General features: G+C 35.8%; 1 protein-coding gene across 1 annotated transcript; it reads right to left on the bottom strand.

Moving 5' to 3' along the window:
• Positions 1-821: 821 nt before the first annotated feature.
• SEC22B (SEC22 homolog B, vesicle trafficking protein) lies at positions 822-20,825 on the bottom strand. The gene is made up of 5 exons (XM_003484218.5): positions 20,610-20,825; positions 11,084-11,193; positions 8,181-8,341; positions 7,130-7,276; positions 822-2,763 (listed from the first exon to the last, which is right to left on the bottom strand). The coding sequence occupies exons 1-5, from the start codon at positions 20,682-20,684 to the stop codon at positions 2,609-2,611; spliced, it is 648 nt and encodes a 215-aa protein (XP_003484266.1). The 5' UTR covers positions 20,685-20,825; the 3' UTR covers positions 822-2,608.
• Between the last annotated feature and the right edge of the window lie 586 nt (positions 20,826-21,411).

The following is a 21,411-nucleotide window of genomic DNA, read 5'->3' as shown; positions in this document are numbered from 1 at the left end:
GCATAAAGTTTCTTCATCCACATGGTACGGGCAGTACTTACTTCAAAATGTCACTGTGAGAATTAAAATAAGCTCCTAGCAAAGAAAGAAGTGTAAATATTAGTTATTTTTTGGTGTGCGGGATCACTCTTTTCTTGAAAAATCACTTGAAACCTGTCTCCTATATCTCATTCTACCTTTGATGCCTCCTTAGGTTCATCTCCCTACTTCTAGGCTCATCCCTCTTTGATGTATCTTTTACACTAGAGCCATAATGATCATTTGAAACTATATATCTGATGCTATCTCTTACCACTGACGCTGGTGTTGTCAAAATGCACTGCATGACAGTGTACCCATCTAGTTCTTCCTCAAGTCTCAGTTGCCTACACTATGAATTAAGTTGAACCAAGTTAATTACAACCCCCCAAATGTGCCTCACTCTTTTAACTCCTGACTTTGTACAAGCCATTGACTCTTTCTAGAATACCCATTCTCCTTCTCTTACCATACTCCTTCCCAGTAAATTAGGTGTCCTTTCTTAATGCACCCCTGATAAATCTGAATAGCACTTTCTAACATTCTATTTTAGATGCCTATTCAGTTGCTGATACATTTCATCTGCTCAGGTCTTCCCACTCTCTCTAATAAAGAATAGAAGTAGGAGCCATATCATGAGACTTGTTTTCTCATTTTCTACCATCATAATCTTAAACTACTTTCTTATCCCTTTGTTTATCATTCCTCCCATCTCATTTTTAAATTAAACCTGAGTTTAGGTAGAAATGTACCTAAATACATGCACGTAAATTAACTAGATAACAAAACTTCACACTGAAGGGAACATTCTAGAAGTATTTATTTCATTGCTGACCACTTGGCTGCAGTATGCAACTCTCAACAACAAGCTGCCATTCTCCACTCCTACAGAAGTACCAAATGCTACTTAGGTTTTCAGCCTTTCAAAGGCTTTTATTACCAACATCATTACTTAGGGACAAGCCTTTTAGGAACTTAAAAGCACTTATTCTCTATAAAAAGTAACTTATTTCATGCACAAAAGTCCAATTGGCAGACTTAAGTCCAAAATGGAAAGAAAAAAACTTTATTCTAGTTCTGTAAATTATCAGGAATAAAATAAGCATTTCTCCTTGCCTTGTTATAAGGAAATAGGATGTTTTTCTCTATCAGGAATCAGAACAGTAGCTTTGATGATCCTGAGTTATAAAATTGCTTACTGGTTAAAGGTCTTTCCAAAGATTTTAAGAAGTAAGAAGGTGGCTCATGTACCTGTACAATTTAAAGAAATATTTGCAGTGTGTATAGGAGTTATAGGTTATACTGTAGAGCCTTGTGACAGTATTTAAAAGGCCTGTTTTCCCCATTTAGAAAATTCTACCTCAGAAGGTAAGAGGAAATCCTCATCATCCCTGAGCAAAAAAGGGAAAAATCATAAGTATTTGTTTGTTATTAGAAGCTACTGTGATATCAGTTACCTATCTCTAGAACATTCTCAGAGAATTTCCATAACTGAAGCAGGTATGAAGTGCTCTCAGACTTGATAAATGTATTTAATAGTTTGAGCAGTTGTTCCAGAAAAATTTAAATTTAATTAACTACACAGCTGAACATTTTCTATTTTGAAATTTGAGAATATCCTGAGAAGATACTTAATGGACTTGAAACTACTGGACACAGAGGAATTTTTAAAATGTTAGAAAATTCTGGCAAGAGAAAGAGAGGAAAACCATAGTGGAGAAAGTGAGAAAGGGGCAGGACAAAGCTGTAGTTATGAGCTGGCCTTGCTTTTCACTAAGTCAGGGGTCTCTGACTATCCATATGCTGTACTCACTCATATATTAATATAAACCAGATGCATAAAAATAAAATTAAGAATGTCCCAAACTAATTTTAAGTCTTTTGAGGAGTAAATGACAGAAAACATGTTAGCTTCTTAATCAAGGAGTGCTATAATATAATTTCAGGCATCTTAATATAATTCATTTAACCCTAAGAGCAATTGTACAATAAGCAAAATATTATAAAGGGAAAATAACAAAGGCTAACTTTCTACAGGGGCCAACAGATAGGATCTCTTGCAGCACAGCAATTAACCTTCACATACTGGAGTCTTGTTTAAAAGGCCATCAACAACTCAGATTCCTGAAAATAACAAATGTCACCAACAAAAGGAATGTTGATTAGATGGTCAAAAAACTTTCCAAAGGGTTGCCTTCTCTGAAGGGATTTCAAACTGTTGCTAGCACAGGTTGGTTAAGCCAAATCTCACTGACGGCTCCATTAGAGAATGAGAATGCCCCAGTGAGTGCTGATCTAAAATATAAAACACTGGGAGGGGAAAAAACAAAATAAAACAACCTACTGTTCCCTAACATATATGGCTTAGCACCCAGAGAAAGCCTCTGCCCCCAAGAGACTTTCTACATAGGGTTAAGCTTCATTAAATGAGGTGTAATCTTTCATTTTCAGGACATGTCTTTTCTTGCAAGGTCTTTAGAGGCAGAAGTTCCACTTGAATTCTAATACACATCTCTGTGAGCTCAGCTTCCTGAAAACATACACCTGCCAGGTTCTAGGTTCTCCTCTGACAATGACGGGATTCACTACTTCACAGCCACCAGAATCGCACATACACTATTAACATGATGAAAAATACAGCTACTGCTGCAAGTTTGGCGTAAGTGGAACGCATGTTCAAGTACTTCGCATCCTGGCGGTATTTCTTTGACAGACTGGACAAATTGTTAGCCTTCGAATCCAATGCTGTCACAGATAAAAAAAAAGGAAAACATTAATGAGTCTCAAGTATTTTATCAAATGTATTAAGACATAAAAACAACCAGAATGAATGGCACTATTTCAAACTACCATGAAGCTTAAATTATCACTTTTATTTTAAGAGTAAGGTTACATGTACTGATTAACTCATGATCCTGAAGCACTGTAAAATCTACAATGCATTTTAAAATTATCAGATCAACTTATGTTCAAATTCTTGAGGCTGTATAGTGAGATGGTTAGGAATGCAGTCTCTGGCCTCAGACTCTGGTTCAAATCTCAATTGCACCAGTCAAGTGACACTGATCAACTCAGCCTAAGACCCAGCTTCTTTCTCTATAAAATAGGGGTTATGTAATAACATAGGATTATAGATATATGAGAATGCCTGTAAAGTGAGCATAATGCTTGAATATGGTAAACATCTGATAAATGTTAGCTGAAAATAACCATCTTCATTATCTCTTAATGTTCTAAATAAGATTCTCTCACATTTTGACAAAAGATAATTCATGTAAGATAAAAGATGCAGTAACCAGAAAATTCAATGAACCAGACACATATTAAACTATATCTCAGTGGTGACTGCTACCAAGTTTCTAAGACTTTCTACACAGTTACTACTGATTATTATTATGGAGATAAACTATCAGAAATTATATGTCAATAGACATAGGAAAGCTGTATTATAATGAAAATACAATCGCAGGTGCTAGAAAACTATCAACATCTACTAAATTAAGATTTTAGGGCTTTCCCATTGTGGCTCAGTGGGTTTCAAACCCAACTAATATCCATGAGGATGAGGGTTTAAACCCTAGCCTCTCTCAGTGGGTTAAGGATCTAGCGTTGCTGTGAGCTGTGGTGTAGGTCAAAGACATGGCTCGGATCCTGCATTGCTGTGGCTGTGGCAGAGGCCAGCAGCTGCAGCTCTGATTCGACACCTAGCCTGGGAACTTCCATATGCCACAGGTGTGGCCCTAAAGAAAAAAAAAGCAAAAAAAAAAAAAAAAAAAAAAAAAGATTTTTTTGAAAGTTTTTTTTCCTATAAGGACATTTGTAATGTCATTATCTTCTTTTAATTGTTAACTAAGCACATAGAAAAATAGCCAGATAGACACAAGCTAGACTGGGCTAAAATATATGGCATATTTTTAATGATAAAAAATAAATTCTGTTTGGCATAAATAAATTCTAATCAAACCCTTTACTTCTTTAAATTTCAGAAAAACTATTTTGCAATCTGAATTTGTTCTTCCTTGGAGAATGCTTTTGGAATATTTGAAGTTGCTTCATAGAGACTGGTTTTGATTGAGAAACGTGGCATTACTTAATAACACAGGCATGACAGCCACTTCCAAATTACCAACTGTAAGAAAAGCACCTAGTCATGCAAGAAAACAGCTAAAGGATGAGAAACAGTCATGATAATGCTACAAGGAATCTTTCCAGTCAGTCTATCAGAACGTACAATTCACTGGGGTGGGGGATGGGGGACTGTTGTATTTTTTATTTTTTAAAAAATTTTATGGGCACACCCAAGGCATATGGAAGTTCCCGGGCCAGAGACTGAATCCAAGCCACAGCTGCAGCAATGCCGGATCTTTTTAACCCACTGCAGTGGGTGGGGAATCAAACCTGCACCTCTGCAGTGACCTGAGCCACTGTGGTCAGATTCTTAACCCACTGTGCCAGGGTGGCAACTCCTGGACAAAGGTTTTTAAATATTACTATGTTTATTACTATATTCCCAGTGTCTAGAAGAGCATCTGGCATATAGGCAGCACTGAAAAAAATAAATATTTGCTAAATGAATCTAAATCTGTCAAGAATAACTGGGAAGAACAAATATTAGGTCATATGAAATAAGCAATAGTTAAGAGAATTCCTTTACATAGGAACATTTGGAAACATATGGTATCATAAAGACAAAGCTATTTTTGGAGAAAGTCATTTAGCAAATACTTAAATTTATACACACCATGAGAAGTGCTAGAGGATGCAATTATCAAAACATACAGGATCCCTGTACTCATGGAATTTACAATCTAGTAGAGTGATACATTTGAATAAAAATAAAACCTGTGGCTTAAAAGAAACAGGTTATATTTAAGCAGTAAAAAAGGCATAATTTGATTTTGCTAAAAAACAAAAACAAAAACAAAACACATAAGAATTATTCTTGGTCTGAAATGAGAAGGAAGTAGCCTAGCTCTAAAACCTTAAAACTTAGGAAGAGAAGGAATAAAATATGGATTCTTAATATGGAGAAGCTTAGAGAGGAAGAAAAGATTTTTTTGAGGTGAGCTAATCTTTTCACTGTCCTTCATATATGCTCTGTGCAGGTATGATTTTCTTCCTCTTAAAATACCATTCCTCACTCATTCCTGATCTATCAAAATTCAAGAAATCTTTCCTGTTCACTTCACATTTATCTACTTCCTTCTATATCCTTACAGCTCCTATTGTCTATCTACATGATTTAAAGCTGTCATTCACTGAAGATGAATAAGGACTCCATAGGCCAACAAATTCTGCTGAGTACTAGCAGTGTGACTTGTAGTAAGCTATTTAACTTTTCTGGGTCTTTGCTTCTTTATCTGTAAAACTGGCTTGATACCAGGCACTTCACATGGGATTACTCTAAAGAATAAAGAAGATACATGTAAAGTTCCCCTATACTATATTGCCTAGCACAAAGGAAGTGTTCAATTGACATTTGTTTCATTATACTGTCTATAAATTATTGTGACAATGTTCTTATCTTCCCAATCAATGAAATTACTTAAGACTAGAAATGTAGTTCTTTTCTAATCAGCATATCAGCTTTGTTGCAATCAGAGAAGCACTAGAAGAGACTCACTTACACTTTTGATAAACTTACAGGTATATAAATTTGGATTTAAGAAAAATTCCTGTTGTCTACTTTATCCCAGGTAGAACCTGTTAGGATGGAAATTTACATAGACTCACGCACCCAGAATTTGATGTTTAAAAAGTGTGAAGCTATATGCTGGAACAACTGCTGACTACTAACATGAAGGTTAAAATCTGAAATTCATAATAAAGGAAAACCCATATATTCATGAATATGTAATGGGGCTGAATTCATGAAATACATATGTTAAGGAAACTATTTGTGATCATTACTGTGAAAGAAATATAGTAAGTAGATATGAAACATAAAAGGATACTATCTTTAAAGAGTACATGCCTATACTAAACACTTCGGTAACATTTAAACATTAGGTAAGTACATAAATTTTAAGGTAAATTAAATAAGTAAGTACACAAACACAAACACATTCCAGTATGTGCTAAAAATCATTACTTAGGTAAGTGCTTTAAGAATTTGAAGGACAGGGAATTCCTGTTGTGGTACAGCAGGAATGAATTCAACTAGCATCCATGAGGATGAGGGTTCAATCCCTGGCCTTGCTTAGTGGGTAGGAGCTCTGGTGTTGCTGTGAGCTGTGGTGTATGTTGCAGATGCAGCTCGGATCCGATCCCACAGTGTGGTGGTTGTGGTGTAGGCTGGCAGCTGTAGCTCTGATTCGACCCCTAGCCTAGGAATTCCATATGCCCTAGATGCGGCCCTGAAAAGCGCAGGGAAAAAAAAAAGAATTTGAAGGACAAAAGAGATTAATGTGTTGTGGGCTATAAGGATGAGAGAAGGCTTCTTTGAAGAGGCAGTTCATATCTATATCTTAAAGAACAGGTCCAGCATGATGAGGAAGCTGACCTGGCTGAGGCAGAAGTTTTGTGAACTAGGGAGAGTGAGAGACATCTGCAATCTTCGTATCTTCCATTCCAGAGAACACAGAGCCCCGCATATCACAAGTACTCATTTAATAATCACTGAATGAATGAAAAGTAAGCTGAGACTAGACCAGGACTTATCTTGTAGTCAGAGGTTTTAAAAGTTTTTCACCAGAGGAATGCCTTAATGAAAATGGCATTTTATAACATTTGTTCTGGCAGCAGCAAAGTCTCCCAAAGTGGCTACTCAAAAACCCACTGCAATAAATCTTTGGCAATTTCCTTACATTCATCTTTTCATTTCCCTTAAGTAAGTGTTTCTGTACATACTTATCTAATTTTGTAAATATCTTGGAAACAGTAATCGCTTCTGATATGGAATGAGACTTTACACTGTTCCAATTCCACAAAAACTAACCATGCTATGAAAAAACATATCATATTGGAAGCTTGTAATGTAATCTGTTTTTGAGATGAATTCTTAACAATGCTGGATAGAATCTACCCATTTAAAAGGTACCCCCCAAATAAGTTATCTTTGCCTAAGGAATAAAAACCACTTCTTTACAAGACCTGTACTGCTTTTACATACCTGAAAGTGCTTCTCCCCGTTGTAACACTTCCTCAATATTGGCCACCATGATCCTCTGCACATCTTGCAATTCAGTATTGATGGAACCTAAGTTTCTCCGAGCACGACTGTCAATGTAGAGCTTCTTGGTTTTCTGAATGTAGGTATCTAGAATGACAAAGTGACCAGCAACACATTCTTTCATCTTAATGGTCTCAGATTACTATACCTTACGGTTCACTTTTAACCCATTCATATCTTTATATATAATCCTTTAAGCTAATTTGAGTGTACCAACAATTTCCTGTGTGACTTTGATTCAGCAGTCTTATTTTTCTTAGGTCTACTGGACCACTATGCTCTATAAAAATAAAATTTAAGAAAAACCAGACATTATAAAAATATAATAAAAATTGGAGAGTTCACAGTTATGGAAAATTGAATGCTTTGCTAAATTTTCTTTATTTCTAAAAAGCGAGAAGATCCACTTATCTAGCAAACTTAAGATATTTCAGATATTCAGAGATAGTAAAACTAACTTCTTTTTAACTAAAAATGTCAACAACGTAGTCTAATCATACTTGTTCTCACTTCCTATACTTATAGGACATTTCCTTTGATCTATTACCATTAGATACTTTACCAGGTCTGATCAATGATAAACACTTCTATAATTCGTGTACAAATATGGACACCTATGCTCGCTACCTCTGTATGTAGTAAATATTATCCCCCAATACCAAATATCTTCTAGTACTTCTTTTAAATTAGAGGATCTTGGGGGGCATGTTGGGTTGGGGGAAAAACTTGAAGCATAGTTTTTTACCCTAATGAAGAATCATACCAAACAACAAAAAAGAGCAAAGGCCACCAAAGAGGAAAAGATCAGAGAAAATTACTTATGAGAAGGAAGTCTCATTCATTCAAAAGGGCAAAAGGCATGGAATGGAAGAGGAAGCAGAATACAAAACTTCAGCAGGTTAAAATCAGAAAAAAGAAATATCAAAATTCTATCAATAGCTTCTCCATATTATCTGCTCCTTTGATAGAGAGGTGAGGAGCAAAAACTTACCAAACTCAATAAAGGAATAGGGTCTAGACACAGTCGGAACCTTTTTCCCATGCTGTTCATCAAACTCTGAGTGCAAATCTTCTAGGTACGCAAAAGCCAACTTCTTAGGGAAGGCAGCTTCACACAAAACCAAATAACATACCCCCTGTTCAATAATGTAGCTGAAGGGACAGAAAAGTAAGAAAAAGTTGTTTGAAGTAGACTCTCAGGACCATACAAATTTTTGAAAATATTCTAGCCTAAGCCCTCTGAAGTTAACTAAATCAGAAAGTATTTCAAACCACAAATCACTGGAATCAGAAAGCAAACATTTTCTCATTATTAGAAGTATATTCCAAAAGGAATATTTAGACATATTCATTCATTACATAATTAATCCTTCAACCAAAATATCTTAATACCTAAGACTTTTTCTTGAAAACTTGGAGTTGTAACTCCATCCACCCTTTGATTATGTATGATAAACAAGTATATATACATTTAAATTTCTTCCAACTATAAGAAAAACAGTGGAACTGGAAATTTTTGTGGATACTTAAAAGTTGGAAATTAATGCCATAATATATACTGAATACAGAAAATAACAACCTCAGGAGTAATAGCATTTCCTAATTTCCAGTGTAGAAGAACTCTGTATCAACTCAAAATTATTCAATAATAGAACTGATTCCTCTTGTGACAGTGAGCTCCGGCACTCTGGAAGGAGGCTGTATGACTACATGTCTGAGATAGTTTTAGAAAGAGATTAGGCTACTCAATGGTTTTCAAATGTCTTTTTAGCCACAGTACTCTTTATTTCAGGAAAAATTATATTCAGAAGACCAATATGTATAGCAAATCAAATCAGAAGTTCTTTCATTTAAATAGAAGTTTAAGGGCCCAAAGCATTACACATACCCCATCCCTGTCCTTTATATGTGGCTCCTAAGGCTTCCTAGGACTCCACAGTACATAGTTATTGTCAATTATTTGATCTCTCAGGCCTTTAAAAATAATAATAATGATGATATCCTATTTCTTGCTTTGGCACCTAATTAACCAGTCTCCTTGCCTTCAGTTTGGACCATCTTCTAAACTACCACCTTTATTCCTAAAAAGTAAACATGATAAAAAAAAAAAAAAGTAAACAACAACCATATTACCCTGCTTAAAAACTCTAGAGACTCCCTAACACCTATAGAATAAAATCATACTTAGTATAGTATTCAGAACCCACCAAAACAAGTGTAGGCCACGTTCCATCATGTATCCTAACACACCAAATGACATGCTGTTCTCCAACAAACTGGGTTCTTTCACATCCTTGTGGATTTCTGCTTATACTGTCTTTTTTTCTAACCATAATATTCTTTTAGGTACCTCGAGAAACCTTGTTCATTTTCATACGCTCAATTCTACTATAATTTTCTCTGTGAAATTTGTTTTCTCCCTCCCTCCATCCCCTTTCCTCAAATTTACTCTTTACAAATGGGAATTTATTGCCACCTGCTCTCTGCTCTCACAGCATTTCATTTATATCCCAATTATAGCCCTTTGTCTTAAGATGTTATAGGATAGTTTGTTTGTTTATTGGCATATGTGTCTCTCTCTGCTAATAAGAGGATAAGCTTTGGACATTAAGCAAGAAAATACCTGGCAAAGGATAAATCTTTAATAAATAGCTCTCAGATGGAAACAAAGAGATGAGATTATAAAGGTCCTAAAAGAACCAGACAGAAGAAAATCTCTTTTCAACTGTATGAAATCTTTCTTAGGTCTTTTGTTCCTAACCATGGTAGAGATAAAAATACCATATAATTAGGTGCTTTGAATATTTTTTCATGGTGAAATACCTTATGAAACATAATATCTACTATTGTCTTTTAGGGCAGGGTTTTGTTTGGGTTTTGTATAATTGTTTGCTTGTTTTTGATAAGTTTTGATAAGTTTTTTTTTCCTTTTAAGTTAAAAAGCAATTTACTCCCAGATCTATATTACCTTAGTACCTGAGTTCCTAAAACAGTAGGATTATTTAGCTTATCCATTTTACTTTCCTCTGATCTTCTCTGTCTTCCCTTAACTTTTTAATCCTTCCTGTTTTATCACTTTCAAACTTGACATGCATTAAATATTTAATACCAATTACTTACAGATAATCTGAAATCCAGTAAAGTCCTTTGATCCCTCTCTTAGCTGTATGCATTACCTATAACTACTGATCAGATGCTCTTAAATTACCTTCCATAATTTTCTTCTTTCTAAATAATAACTAACACTTATTGGCTATTCTCTATGAGCCAGACAAGATGTTAAGTGATATACATGGATTCCTTCAGAATCCTCACAAAACTATGATTACTTTTCCTATTTTACAGAGGAATCTGAGGCTCAGAGAAATATATGTGAGTTGTTCAAGGTCACATTGTCAATAAATGTTTGAACAAGGGTACCAGCCTACATATGTCTGGCTCCAGGAAGCTCCCAGAGCAAAAGTTATCTATTACTCCATGATGGACACAGCATATACCAGACACAGGATAATAGGCTGAATTATTGTATGCATGGTGAATACAGAAATGAAGATTTCAGTCCTGCAGAATTAGAGCCAGGAAAGTTGCTTCCATGGAGAGACTATATATATTGGCAAGCAATCAAAGTCTTTATTACAGGAAAGCAAACAGCTGCCAGGACAGCTAGGAGGGGGAAGAAAATCCAACCCCCCCCCCCATTGTCTTACAGGGTTTTTTATCCCTTAAAGATGGGAGGATACCAACCTGGGGTCCAGAAAGATGTGGTTTGGAGAGACTGTATTGTTAAAGTTACCTTTACTTAAAAAAAAAAAAGTTACCATTCTTATCAGATATTACTTGTATTTACTGTATTTTATACTTAAATGACCACAAAGAAATCAGGATTACACTCACTGAAAAGTCATGGCGCCAGCTTCCAAGGTGCATCTGGTAGGGGACTGTTCATTCAACTTTCGAAAGAGTTGCTTAGCCTGACTTTGGTACTGCTGAAGGTCCCGGCCAGACTGAAAAAAGACACCTTCATTTAAGAATTTTCCACAAAAAAAGAAGCATCCATTAGTGAGAAGCATCATATTTTGAGGACATCATGTGTATAAAGTCCTTCATTTATAGGTTAATAAGATTCATTTTAACAAAATTAAAATAGCCTGCTTTTACAGAAAAAAGAAGACCAGGAGTTCTCCTGTGGTGCACTGGGTTAAGAATCTGGCGATGTCACTGAGGCAGCTTGGGTTGCTGCTGTGGCACGGGTTCAATATCTGGCCCATGTACTTCCAAATTCTGTGGGCATGGCAAACAAAACAAAACAAAACAAAAACAAAACAAAATCCCTAGATTTCAACAAAATCACATTAGTTATTTGCTACAAAGCTAAAGTGTACTCCCCAACTCTATTTAAGGCACTCTTTCAATCCAGTGTTCTTTCCACTCTTAGGACAGTGCCCTCCCATTTCACCTGCACTGTTACTGGTACCAAACTGCACAACATGTTCTATACTCAGGGGAAAATCCTGACTGATGAATCTCATTTTTATGCTGAAATACTAAGCAAAGTCTTCCACAAAGTATTACACTATTGAGCATTTAAGCAAAACTAAATGTGAACACCCATGATTGCAAATTATTATGAATACTACAACTGCAGCTAGGTAAAAATGAAATGAACAGAAGCAAGGGCAAATATTGGAAAGTCAAATATCTTTTATCAAACAAAATCTACTTGGATAGCAAGGGATATGTTCATATAAAAATGAAAATAATATTCAGGTGATAGAATTACAGGCAATAATTTCCTGAACAATTTCTAAGTGATTTTATAAATTTTTTTAAAAGGGAGAAAAGTCTATTGTGGAAAAGAGCAATGTCATTTTAAAAGGAGAAAATCATACCTCATAACCTATTGGATCTGAAACAGAAAAGAAGTACATGTAGGATGGGAAGCAAATATAAATTATTTATTTATCCACATAGTGGAGGAAAACAAACAGCAACTCTTGCCATGTGATGCTAAGGAATTATTTCATTTTGGATTATTTATTTTTATTTATTTTTTATTGAAGTATAGCTGATTTACAATATCATTTTAGTTTCAGGGGTACAACACAGTGATTAAGTTATATATATAAAAAACAATTCATAATGGTTTAACTTTTTTTTCCTTTTTATAGCTGTGTGTGGCATATGGAAGTTATTGGGCTAGAAGTCGAATCTGAGCTTCAGCTTCAGGCCTATGTCACAGCCACGGCAACACCAGATTCAAGCCGCATTTGGCATTTGCAACCCATGACTGCAGCTTGCAGCAACACCAGATCCTGCTGGGCAAGGCCAGGGACTGAACCTGCATCCTCACTGATACTGGTTACTATGTCGGGTTCTTAGCCTGCTGAACCACAATAGGTACTCCTGGTTTAACTTTATGAATTTAAAATTATGGTCCATTTGGGTTAGTGGTTCTCAACCCTGATGAATACTAAACTAAATTCAGAAAAGAATCCAAAAAACCCAAGGGGGATTCTCTGTCCAGCTGGACGAAATCAACCAGATGAGGCAGGGTCCTTATTTTTAAATGTTCCCCTCTACAGTCAGGGTTGCAAAGACTGTTGTTGTAGGAAAGGGGAAATAAAAGATTTTGATTTTTCTATTAAAAAAGCAGTGAACTATACTCAGTATTTTATAATAATCTATAACGTAAGAGAATCTGAATTATTTATTTTGAATTGAAAGATATGACACAGTCTCTTTCTGGTAAATATTTAATAACTAAATATTTAAATAGAAAAGTGTTTATATGAGGTTCTCCCCGGGATTGGGCCTGAGGTCTAACTATGAGAAAGTACAAAGTGAAATCTGAAAATCCAGATGGCAAACCACTGGTCTTATAGTAAAAACAAGGAAGCAATGATAAAATCATGTAACAAGCAAACAAATACACAAGTAAAGGATTCTAAACTATATTTAAAATAGTGAACTGGAAATGCAAATAAAAACCACAATGAGATATCACCACACCCCTCAGAATGGCTATCATCAAAAAGACAAGAAATAACAGGAGTTCCTGCTGTGGCACAGTAGGTTAAGAATGCAGCAGCTTTGGTCACTGTGGAGGTATGGGTTCGACCAGCAGCCCATAGGCGCAGTGAGTTAAAAGATCTGGCATTGCCGCAACTGTGGCTCAGATTTAATCCCCGGCCTGGGAGTTTCCACATGCTGTGGGAGTGATCATTTCAAAAGAAAGAAAAAAGAAATAGCAAGTGTTGGCAAGGCTATGGAGAAAAGGGAACCCTTGTGCATAGTTGGTAGGAATATAAATTGGTGCAGCCACTATGGAAAACAGAATGAAGGTTCTTCAAAAAATTAAAAATAGAATTAGCACATGATCCAGCAATTCTACTTCTGAGTATTTATCTGAAAAAAAAAGTGAAGCACTAATTTAAAAAGATACATGCACTTCTATGTTCACTGCAGCATTATTTATAATAGCCAGGATGTGGAAATAACCTGTGTTCATCAATAGATGAAGGGATAGATGTGGTATATATACGCAACAGAATTTAGGCTCTAAAAAAGAGTGAAATCCTGCCTCCAAAACAAACTCATAGATAAAGAACAGACTGGAGATTGCCAGAGGGCAGTCACAAAAAAATAGTTACAAAAATTGTCCTCATCACAAGAAAAAAAAAGAAAACAATTTTTATAACTATTTTTTTTTGTGATGGAGGGTAATCAGACTTAATTTTGGTGATCATTTCACATCGTATACAAATATTGAATCATGTTGCACAACTGAAACTAATAATATTATATGTCAATTATAACTCAAAAAAATAAGTAAGGTAAAATAAAATAAATACAATGATGAACTGGAAATTTCAATATAAAGGAAGTAAGTAAGCATAAGGTGAACCAGAGGAGTCTGGCAGAGACCACTAGAAGTATCAATTTGTAGTTTAGCATTGTTTTTACGGCAATGATTTGTTATAAGACTGTGCACTTGAGAAATATTCCTACATTAACATGCAGATGCACAGTTATATATTAATAACATTTTATAATAATTAACATTACAATAAATAGTATTATTTATATATTATTTTTCTCATGACTGGCCAGCCAGTTGGGGGTAGTGAATACCATCATATGCTTTGAATTAGTATACAATAGCCTATGTTCCTAAATTTGAAAGGTATTTGCCAATCTGTTCCCTTCATTAATGCCATTTAAGGCATTCTGAAGGTATCTGACCCCACAATAGCAGATGCAAGGGATGTAAATAAAGTTGGAAATGCTACTAAAGTGCCACAAAATAATACCAACATAGAGCAATGATTTTCAACCTTATCTTCACACTAGAATCACCTGGGAATCTTGAAAAACTACTCCTGCCCAAATTCCACCATCGAATAAATTAAATCAGTGTCTTGGGGGTGGAACTTAGACACTGATATTCATAAAATAACCACAACCATAAATGGCAGCTAAAGGCAAGTAAGCACCTTAAAGAAACCAGTTAAATAGTAAATAAAAAAGAGTGAAATTCTACCATTTGCAATAACATGGTTGGACCTAGAGGGTATCATGCTTAGTGGGAAAGCCAGACCGAGAAAGACAAATACTGTAATGTTATCACATATGTGGAATATAAAAAAATAAAACGAATGAGTATAACAAATCAGAAACAGACCCAAAGATACAGAGAACAAATTAGTGGTTACTAGTGGGGAAAGAGAAGGGCAGATGGGCAAGATAGGAGTAGGGGATTAAGAGACACACACTACTATGTATAAAATAAATAATCTACATAGATATACATCATTGGATGTATAATATTTTGTAATAACTTTAAATGGAGTATAACCTATAAAAATAGACGATGTTGTACATGTGAAACAAATATAATTTTTAAACAACTATACTTCAATTTAAAGAAAGAAAGAAAGAAATGGCAAAAACCCATCAGTCAAATGAAGACTGGTACAGATCCTTTGACTTTATAAGAGGCATTGTAAACATTACTGCAACCTGACAGAAGGAGAGATTAACAACTATATCAACTACAAGAAACTATGGCCAAAATCACACTACAATTTCAGGAATTTACAATGAACAAAGCAGTGACTGCCAATGTACAAGACTTGAGATATATTTACATAAAGAATACAGCATACCTACCAACATTTTATACTGCTGATTAATCAGCATCACCATTCGTGGGAACACAACACTAACACAATCCTTCTGGCAGTTATTTTTGGCAATACGTATTAGAAATTTTAAAATTCTGCTGCATAATGTTTTATCCAACAATTTCACATCTGTGAAATTATACATAACCATCACATATGTATTAAGAAAACTGCAGTTCCTGTCATGTCTCAGTGGTAATGAACCTGACTAGTATCCAGAGGATGTAGGTTTAATTCCTGGCCTTCTAGGTGGGTTAAGAATCCAGTATTGCCATGCACTGTGGTATAGGTCGCAGATGCGGCTTGGATCCTGCATTACTGTGACTGTGGTGTAGGTCAGCAGCTACAGCTCCAATTCAACCCCTAGCCTGTGATGCAGGTTTGATTATATGCCATGGATGCAGCCCTAAAAGGACAAAAACAAAAACAAAAACAAAACACAAAAAAAACCAAAAAACCAGCTACAAATGTATATAAAAATAATTTTTAAAAAAGTTCAATAATAAGGACAGGGAATGGGTTAAATAATATACGGTGTATACTTATATAATAGAATACTATAGCCACTTAAATTATGTTAGGTAATTTTTTTTTTTTTTGTCTTTTTTTGCTATTTCTTGGGCCGCTGGCGCAGCATATGGAGGGTCCCAGGCTAGAGGTCGAATCAGAGCTGTAGCCACCAGCCTACGCCAGAGCCACAGCAATGCGGGATCCGAGCCGCGTCTGCAACCTACACCACAGCTCACGGCAAGGCCGGATCGTTAACCCGCTGAGCAAGGGCAGGGACCGAACCCTCAAACCAACCCTTGGTTCCTAGTTGGAGTCGTTAACCACTGAGCCACGACGGGAACTCCCTGTTAGGTAATATTTAATGATATGAGAAGATATTCATTATAAACTAAATGAAAATAATTAGTCTTATGGTATTACCCATTATTTAATTTTATGCACACACACACACACACACACACACAAAGATTAAGGTTACACATCAAATGGATATAATTAATAGGGATTACAGGTAAGAATCACTATTAACTTTTTGGTCCTTTTGAACATAATTACTGAATTTTCCATAAAATCACAAATTAATTTTATAATGGGAAAAATTACTCATTCATTCATTCCTATTTGAACATTTGTACCTACAATATTTGGACTTGGGGCCAATAGTGAGAGGGGCTAGGATTTGAACCCAGGCAGTCTAGCTCTGGAACCCCTGCTCCTAAGCATGCTATACCATCTTTACAATTAGAATTGCTCCAGTGATGGTAGGTCCACCTTCTAGGTGATGTTTTACTATTTAAAATTAAATTTAATTCATAGGAAATGCTCAAGAAACTACATGGCAGCTCTGATTTTGATTTCACAAAATAACATAATCACTGCTTTACAAATAAACCCTAGGTTTGCTTTTAAGATTACAGTCACAAAGGGCCCACAGTCCACCAGCTTATCTAAAAATAGATTAGATGTCCTAATTCACTTCATCTAGAACAGACCTAATGAAAACTTGTACCCAGTATAATGCAAAGACAGCTGCTTGTAATCTAATAGTGAAGTGGATGTGAATGCCTACACAAATTGTAAAACTAATTTGAGGTCATCCAACAGTCTTTTTAGGGTTTGGTTCTTTATGTGAAATGCAGGAGATACAGGGTAGTAAACTGCCACACAACCATAATAATTTTTATTGTTGTCACCTATAATCGCTGAACAAGTATTTGTATCAAATGCCATCTTTTGCCTTTATAAGAATCTTTAGCTAAACTCTTATCATTTTAAAAATCCCTGTTGAACTCAACTAATCAAAGGCCAGAGGCATTAAGAACCAACCATTTTCCTCTAAAAGCGGTAACAGTAAAGTGACTAATCAACTAGTGTACTCGAGTAAATCAAACACCTTCTTCATGACCACAGAGCTGGGGCAAAATGAGAGAAGAGAACATGGTTCACTTTGAGGTAGAACAGAAAGGTAGATGAAGAAACACCTAAAAAGGAGGAATACATCAGAAAGGAAGAAACAGAGTATCAGTTAGAAAACTCTAGGTTTGAAAAGTTCATCTCTCTACCTGAGGTAGGCCTTTGATTCTAGTTAAAGCACAGAGGAAATAGTGCATAAGACTCACTGTATCTTTTTTTTTTTTTAACTCTCCATTGTATTATTTTAATAACTGTTCATCTCCAGGAATAAGACAGTTTGTACAGGGACTAGCATCTAGTAACTACCCAAAATGTATCTATTATCAGTGTAAATAATTGAAAGAATACATTGAATTATTTGGCCTGGATGATTAAGGTACTTAATTATAAAATTACTTGGCCAAGATATCCATTTCTCAAAAAGTTATTTCTGGACTCCTAAGAAGTAAATACATTATTAAAATGTCTTAGAAGGGGGTAGTAAAGTATAGCAGTTAGGTACTAAGGCTCTAGTGTCAGATATTAAAAAGAACAAACTAGTGATTACCAGTGTAGAGAGGGAAGAGAAGAGGGGCAAGATAGGGGTAAGGGATTAAGAGGTACAAACTAATATGTATAAAATAAATAAGCTATAAGGATATATTATACAGCACAGGGAATATAGCCAATATTTTGTAAAAACTCTAAATGAAGTGTAACCTTTTAAATTTGTGAATCACTATGTTGTACATCTGAAACATAAATAATATTGTGAATCAACTATACCTTAATCTAAAATTAAAAAAAAAAAAAAAAGGTGGTTCACAACTAGGGGTGATTTTGTCCCCACTCCCTCAAGGTGACATGTGGCAATGTAAGGAAATATTTTTGGTTATCACAACTGGAGGGAGGGCGGTAGTAGCGCTATTGGCATATAAGGTGTAGAGGCCAAGGATGCTGCTAGACATCCTACAATGCACAGGACAGTTCTCCCACAACAAAGAATTATCCATCCCAAAATGTCAACAGTGCCAAACTTAAAAACCCCTGATGACAGAAATATCAAATCACTATGTTATGCACCTGGAACTAACATAATGGTTGTAGGTTAATAAGGAAGGAAGGGAGGAAGGAAGAAAGAAAGGGAGGAAAGGTGGGAGGGAGGAACCCTGATGAAAAGTTGTTATGCTACTTAACTAGCTGTGTGACTTTATGCAAGAGCCTTAACCTTTCTTAGTCTCAGAACTTCCTTATCTATAAATGGAGATAACGATGGTACCTATTCTAACCATTGGTATGAAGACTGAGTGAAATCATTCATTTAACAGGCTTAGCACAGTAGTATGTAGTAGTGTAGCAGACACTCTATTTATGTGCTGTATACTATTATAACAATAAAAATAAGTCAAAGGTTCATATTTTTGTAGATATTAAAAGTTTAGGAAAAGCTATCAATCACAGTTAAAATTCCTAATGGAAATCACTGTGCAATTACAATGACAAAAATATTTTTGTGTAAAATATCTTCCTTATCAATTAAACAAAGCAACCCATCTTAGTAGACTGATACGAAATTTGGAATTAGGAAATACACGGTAATAAATCAACTAATTTTTTCCAATAACGTATCAAAGCAAAGAATAAGGGCCTACTGATACAGAGACTTTCAAATCTTTGCCCACATTGGAATTCAAATAGTTGGAAAACTGATCAGATTTCTGCCCCCTTGGGAAAACTATTTCTTAGTCAAACTACATATCCTTCAAGGAAAACTTATCCACACCATCTCCCTAAAAAGCATGTTCCTACATTCATTTTAACAATTTCACCCTTTCTGCATAGTCCTATAAAATGTTTAATGTTGAAGAAGAGAATTTTTTTTTCACAATTGAAAATTCAAGGTATGCTCTATTTTTCAAATTTTATACCAAATTAGGCATGGTTTTGTGGAATGAATAGAAAATATTTCATGTAGCATGACCTGCTAAGCAAAGCAACTTTATAATCCGTTATCAATATTCTCCTAAAAGTGGAAGTTTAAACATATTTCCAAATCAAACCTAAAAAAGCTCATAACCAAATAGAAGCTTTCCTTATCAGGAGACACTGTCAGCTTCGATGCCATTTTCTTCTGGGAAGACTTTCCTGATCTTGCAAAATCAATTTAGGTAACTTTTCCATTTTCAACCACAGAAACTTCTTCCTCTTCTGTTGTAGTTTTACTACGTTTTAATTGTTCGTTAGCTCATTTTTCCACTAAACTGTAAACTCCATGAAAGTAGGGACTATGTCCCTTAATCCCCTATATTAACACTGGCTTGGTACAGCTGATGTGTTTAATTAAGGTTTTTTTTTTTTATGGATATATGAATGAAAAGTCAAAAAATTTATGTACAATTTTTTTTCTATATTTCGTCTTTTTTTTAGGCCTTCAGGGTTTTTAAAAAAATTTTTATTAGGTTGCATGAGAAAGTAAAATAAAGTTGATCACTTTAAATAAATTATATAAATTTCACTCTCAGCCTCCTTTCTTCAGGAAACTTCCAACCATGCTCCATGAACTTGTCTCACACCAGGAGTTTCCCTCGTGATTTTTAAGGCACAAAGCATCTTCCTTTCAAGATATCTGGAGTTGTTGTTTTTAAATTAACACATTTCTGAGCATCTACTAGCAAAAGCTACAGGAGACACAAAGATGACTAACATTTGTTATTTACCTGCTACGAAACTCAACTTATTGAAAGAAAAAGGAAAATGTAAAATAAATGTAAAGAGTCGACACAGGGATTTTAATTCCAATAATAGGAATTTAGTAAGGCTTATTGGAGGAGGTGGGAATCGGGCATAACTTTGAAAGAAGGCTCTGTACTGAACTTCAAACAGGCGCCTTCAAACAGGTGCATATATGTGGCAATATTATCTCATCTACTTTCAATAGATGTCAGCAAGCTAGGTCAAGGATCAGGTGCTACAGTAAGAACAGTTAAAGAATTTAGGGGCTGATTTCCCCCAAGACCTGTCAGTCAGCCTTATTAGCAGCGAAAAATTAAAAATCCTGATTTCAACGAAGCACTGGATGATCACACTCAGCTAAACTATCCCTTCTCCAGAGCGTTTTTCTTAAGAGGAACAGGTAACACAAAAATCTACCTTCGCCTTCAGGAAGGATTTTTTCTAACAAGTAGTCTTCTCCACTGCCAAAAGAGAAAAAGCACTTCGCAGGGGTCAGGAATGTCTGGGAGGCGACAAGGGTCTCCATGTCTTAAAAAGGAATCAGTCGCTGAGAGCTGAGTGCTCCGGCAGGAACTCGGGGTCATGGGGATCTTGGAGCTTACCTGTTCGTCCTCCTGCATCGAAGCGGCCAACGGGAGCCCGTCCGCCACCCGGGCGATCATCGTGAGCAACACCATCTTCACAGACTACCGAGACCCAAAACTAGCCTGGACGGCCGTAGGTGCGTCTTGACTTGCTTCGCCGCGACAACAGTTATGCCTCTACCTTAGTTCCCGAAAACCCAGCTGCTGGCGTCTCCGCTTCCCGCTGAGGTGGCCGGAAACAAGGTCCAGAGCTCTCCACTACCGGTCCCCAGAATTGGCTTCCCCGGAGAACCACAACTACTGGAACACTAGTTCCGCCGTCTCTCCTTCCATCTTCAGAAACTTCCAAGGCCCCGCCCACTTTTCTGAATTTCCAGCCTCTTCTGAGCCTTGACCCTTGAAGGGGCGTGGCACACAAACTGAAGTAGGATTTCCTAGTTTGGATACTTTAAGTCAGGGGAGAGGGCTGGGAAGGAGGGTAGGAATTAATGGGTACTTAAATGAAGAGTATGTGAAAAAACTGAAAATAAAGCTATGTATTTTCCTCCTTAATTTTTAATTTTCTATATTATATATCCTATAAAAATACTTTCTGTATTTTTCTATTTCTAAGCAGAAATATGTGTGCACATGCTGTTTGGGAGTTTTCTGCATGTTTGTTTATGCTGTATCCCTAGGTCCTTGAATAGTTTTCGGTAAAAATATGTATTGCATGTGTGAGAAAATGACCAAGTTACAGGACTTCAGAAATCATATAGATCTGTCACTCTTCCAAATGTTGGGGTCTTTGCTACCTGTATCATGATAGGTACAGGACAGC

The sequence above is a fragment of the Sus scrofa genome, chromosome 4 (assembly GCF_054392235.1).
Source record: "Sus scrofa isolate SSC_HxYL_T2T_F1_AM1 chromosome 4, Sscrofa_HxYL_maternal_Yorkshire_Landrace_v2.0, whole genome shotgun sequence".
Lineage (NCBI taxonomy): Eukaryota > Metazoa > Chordata > Mammalia > Artiodactyla > Suidae > Sus > Sus scrofa.
This window is presented reverse-complemented; position numbering and strand designations above follow the sequence as displayed.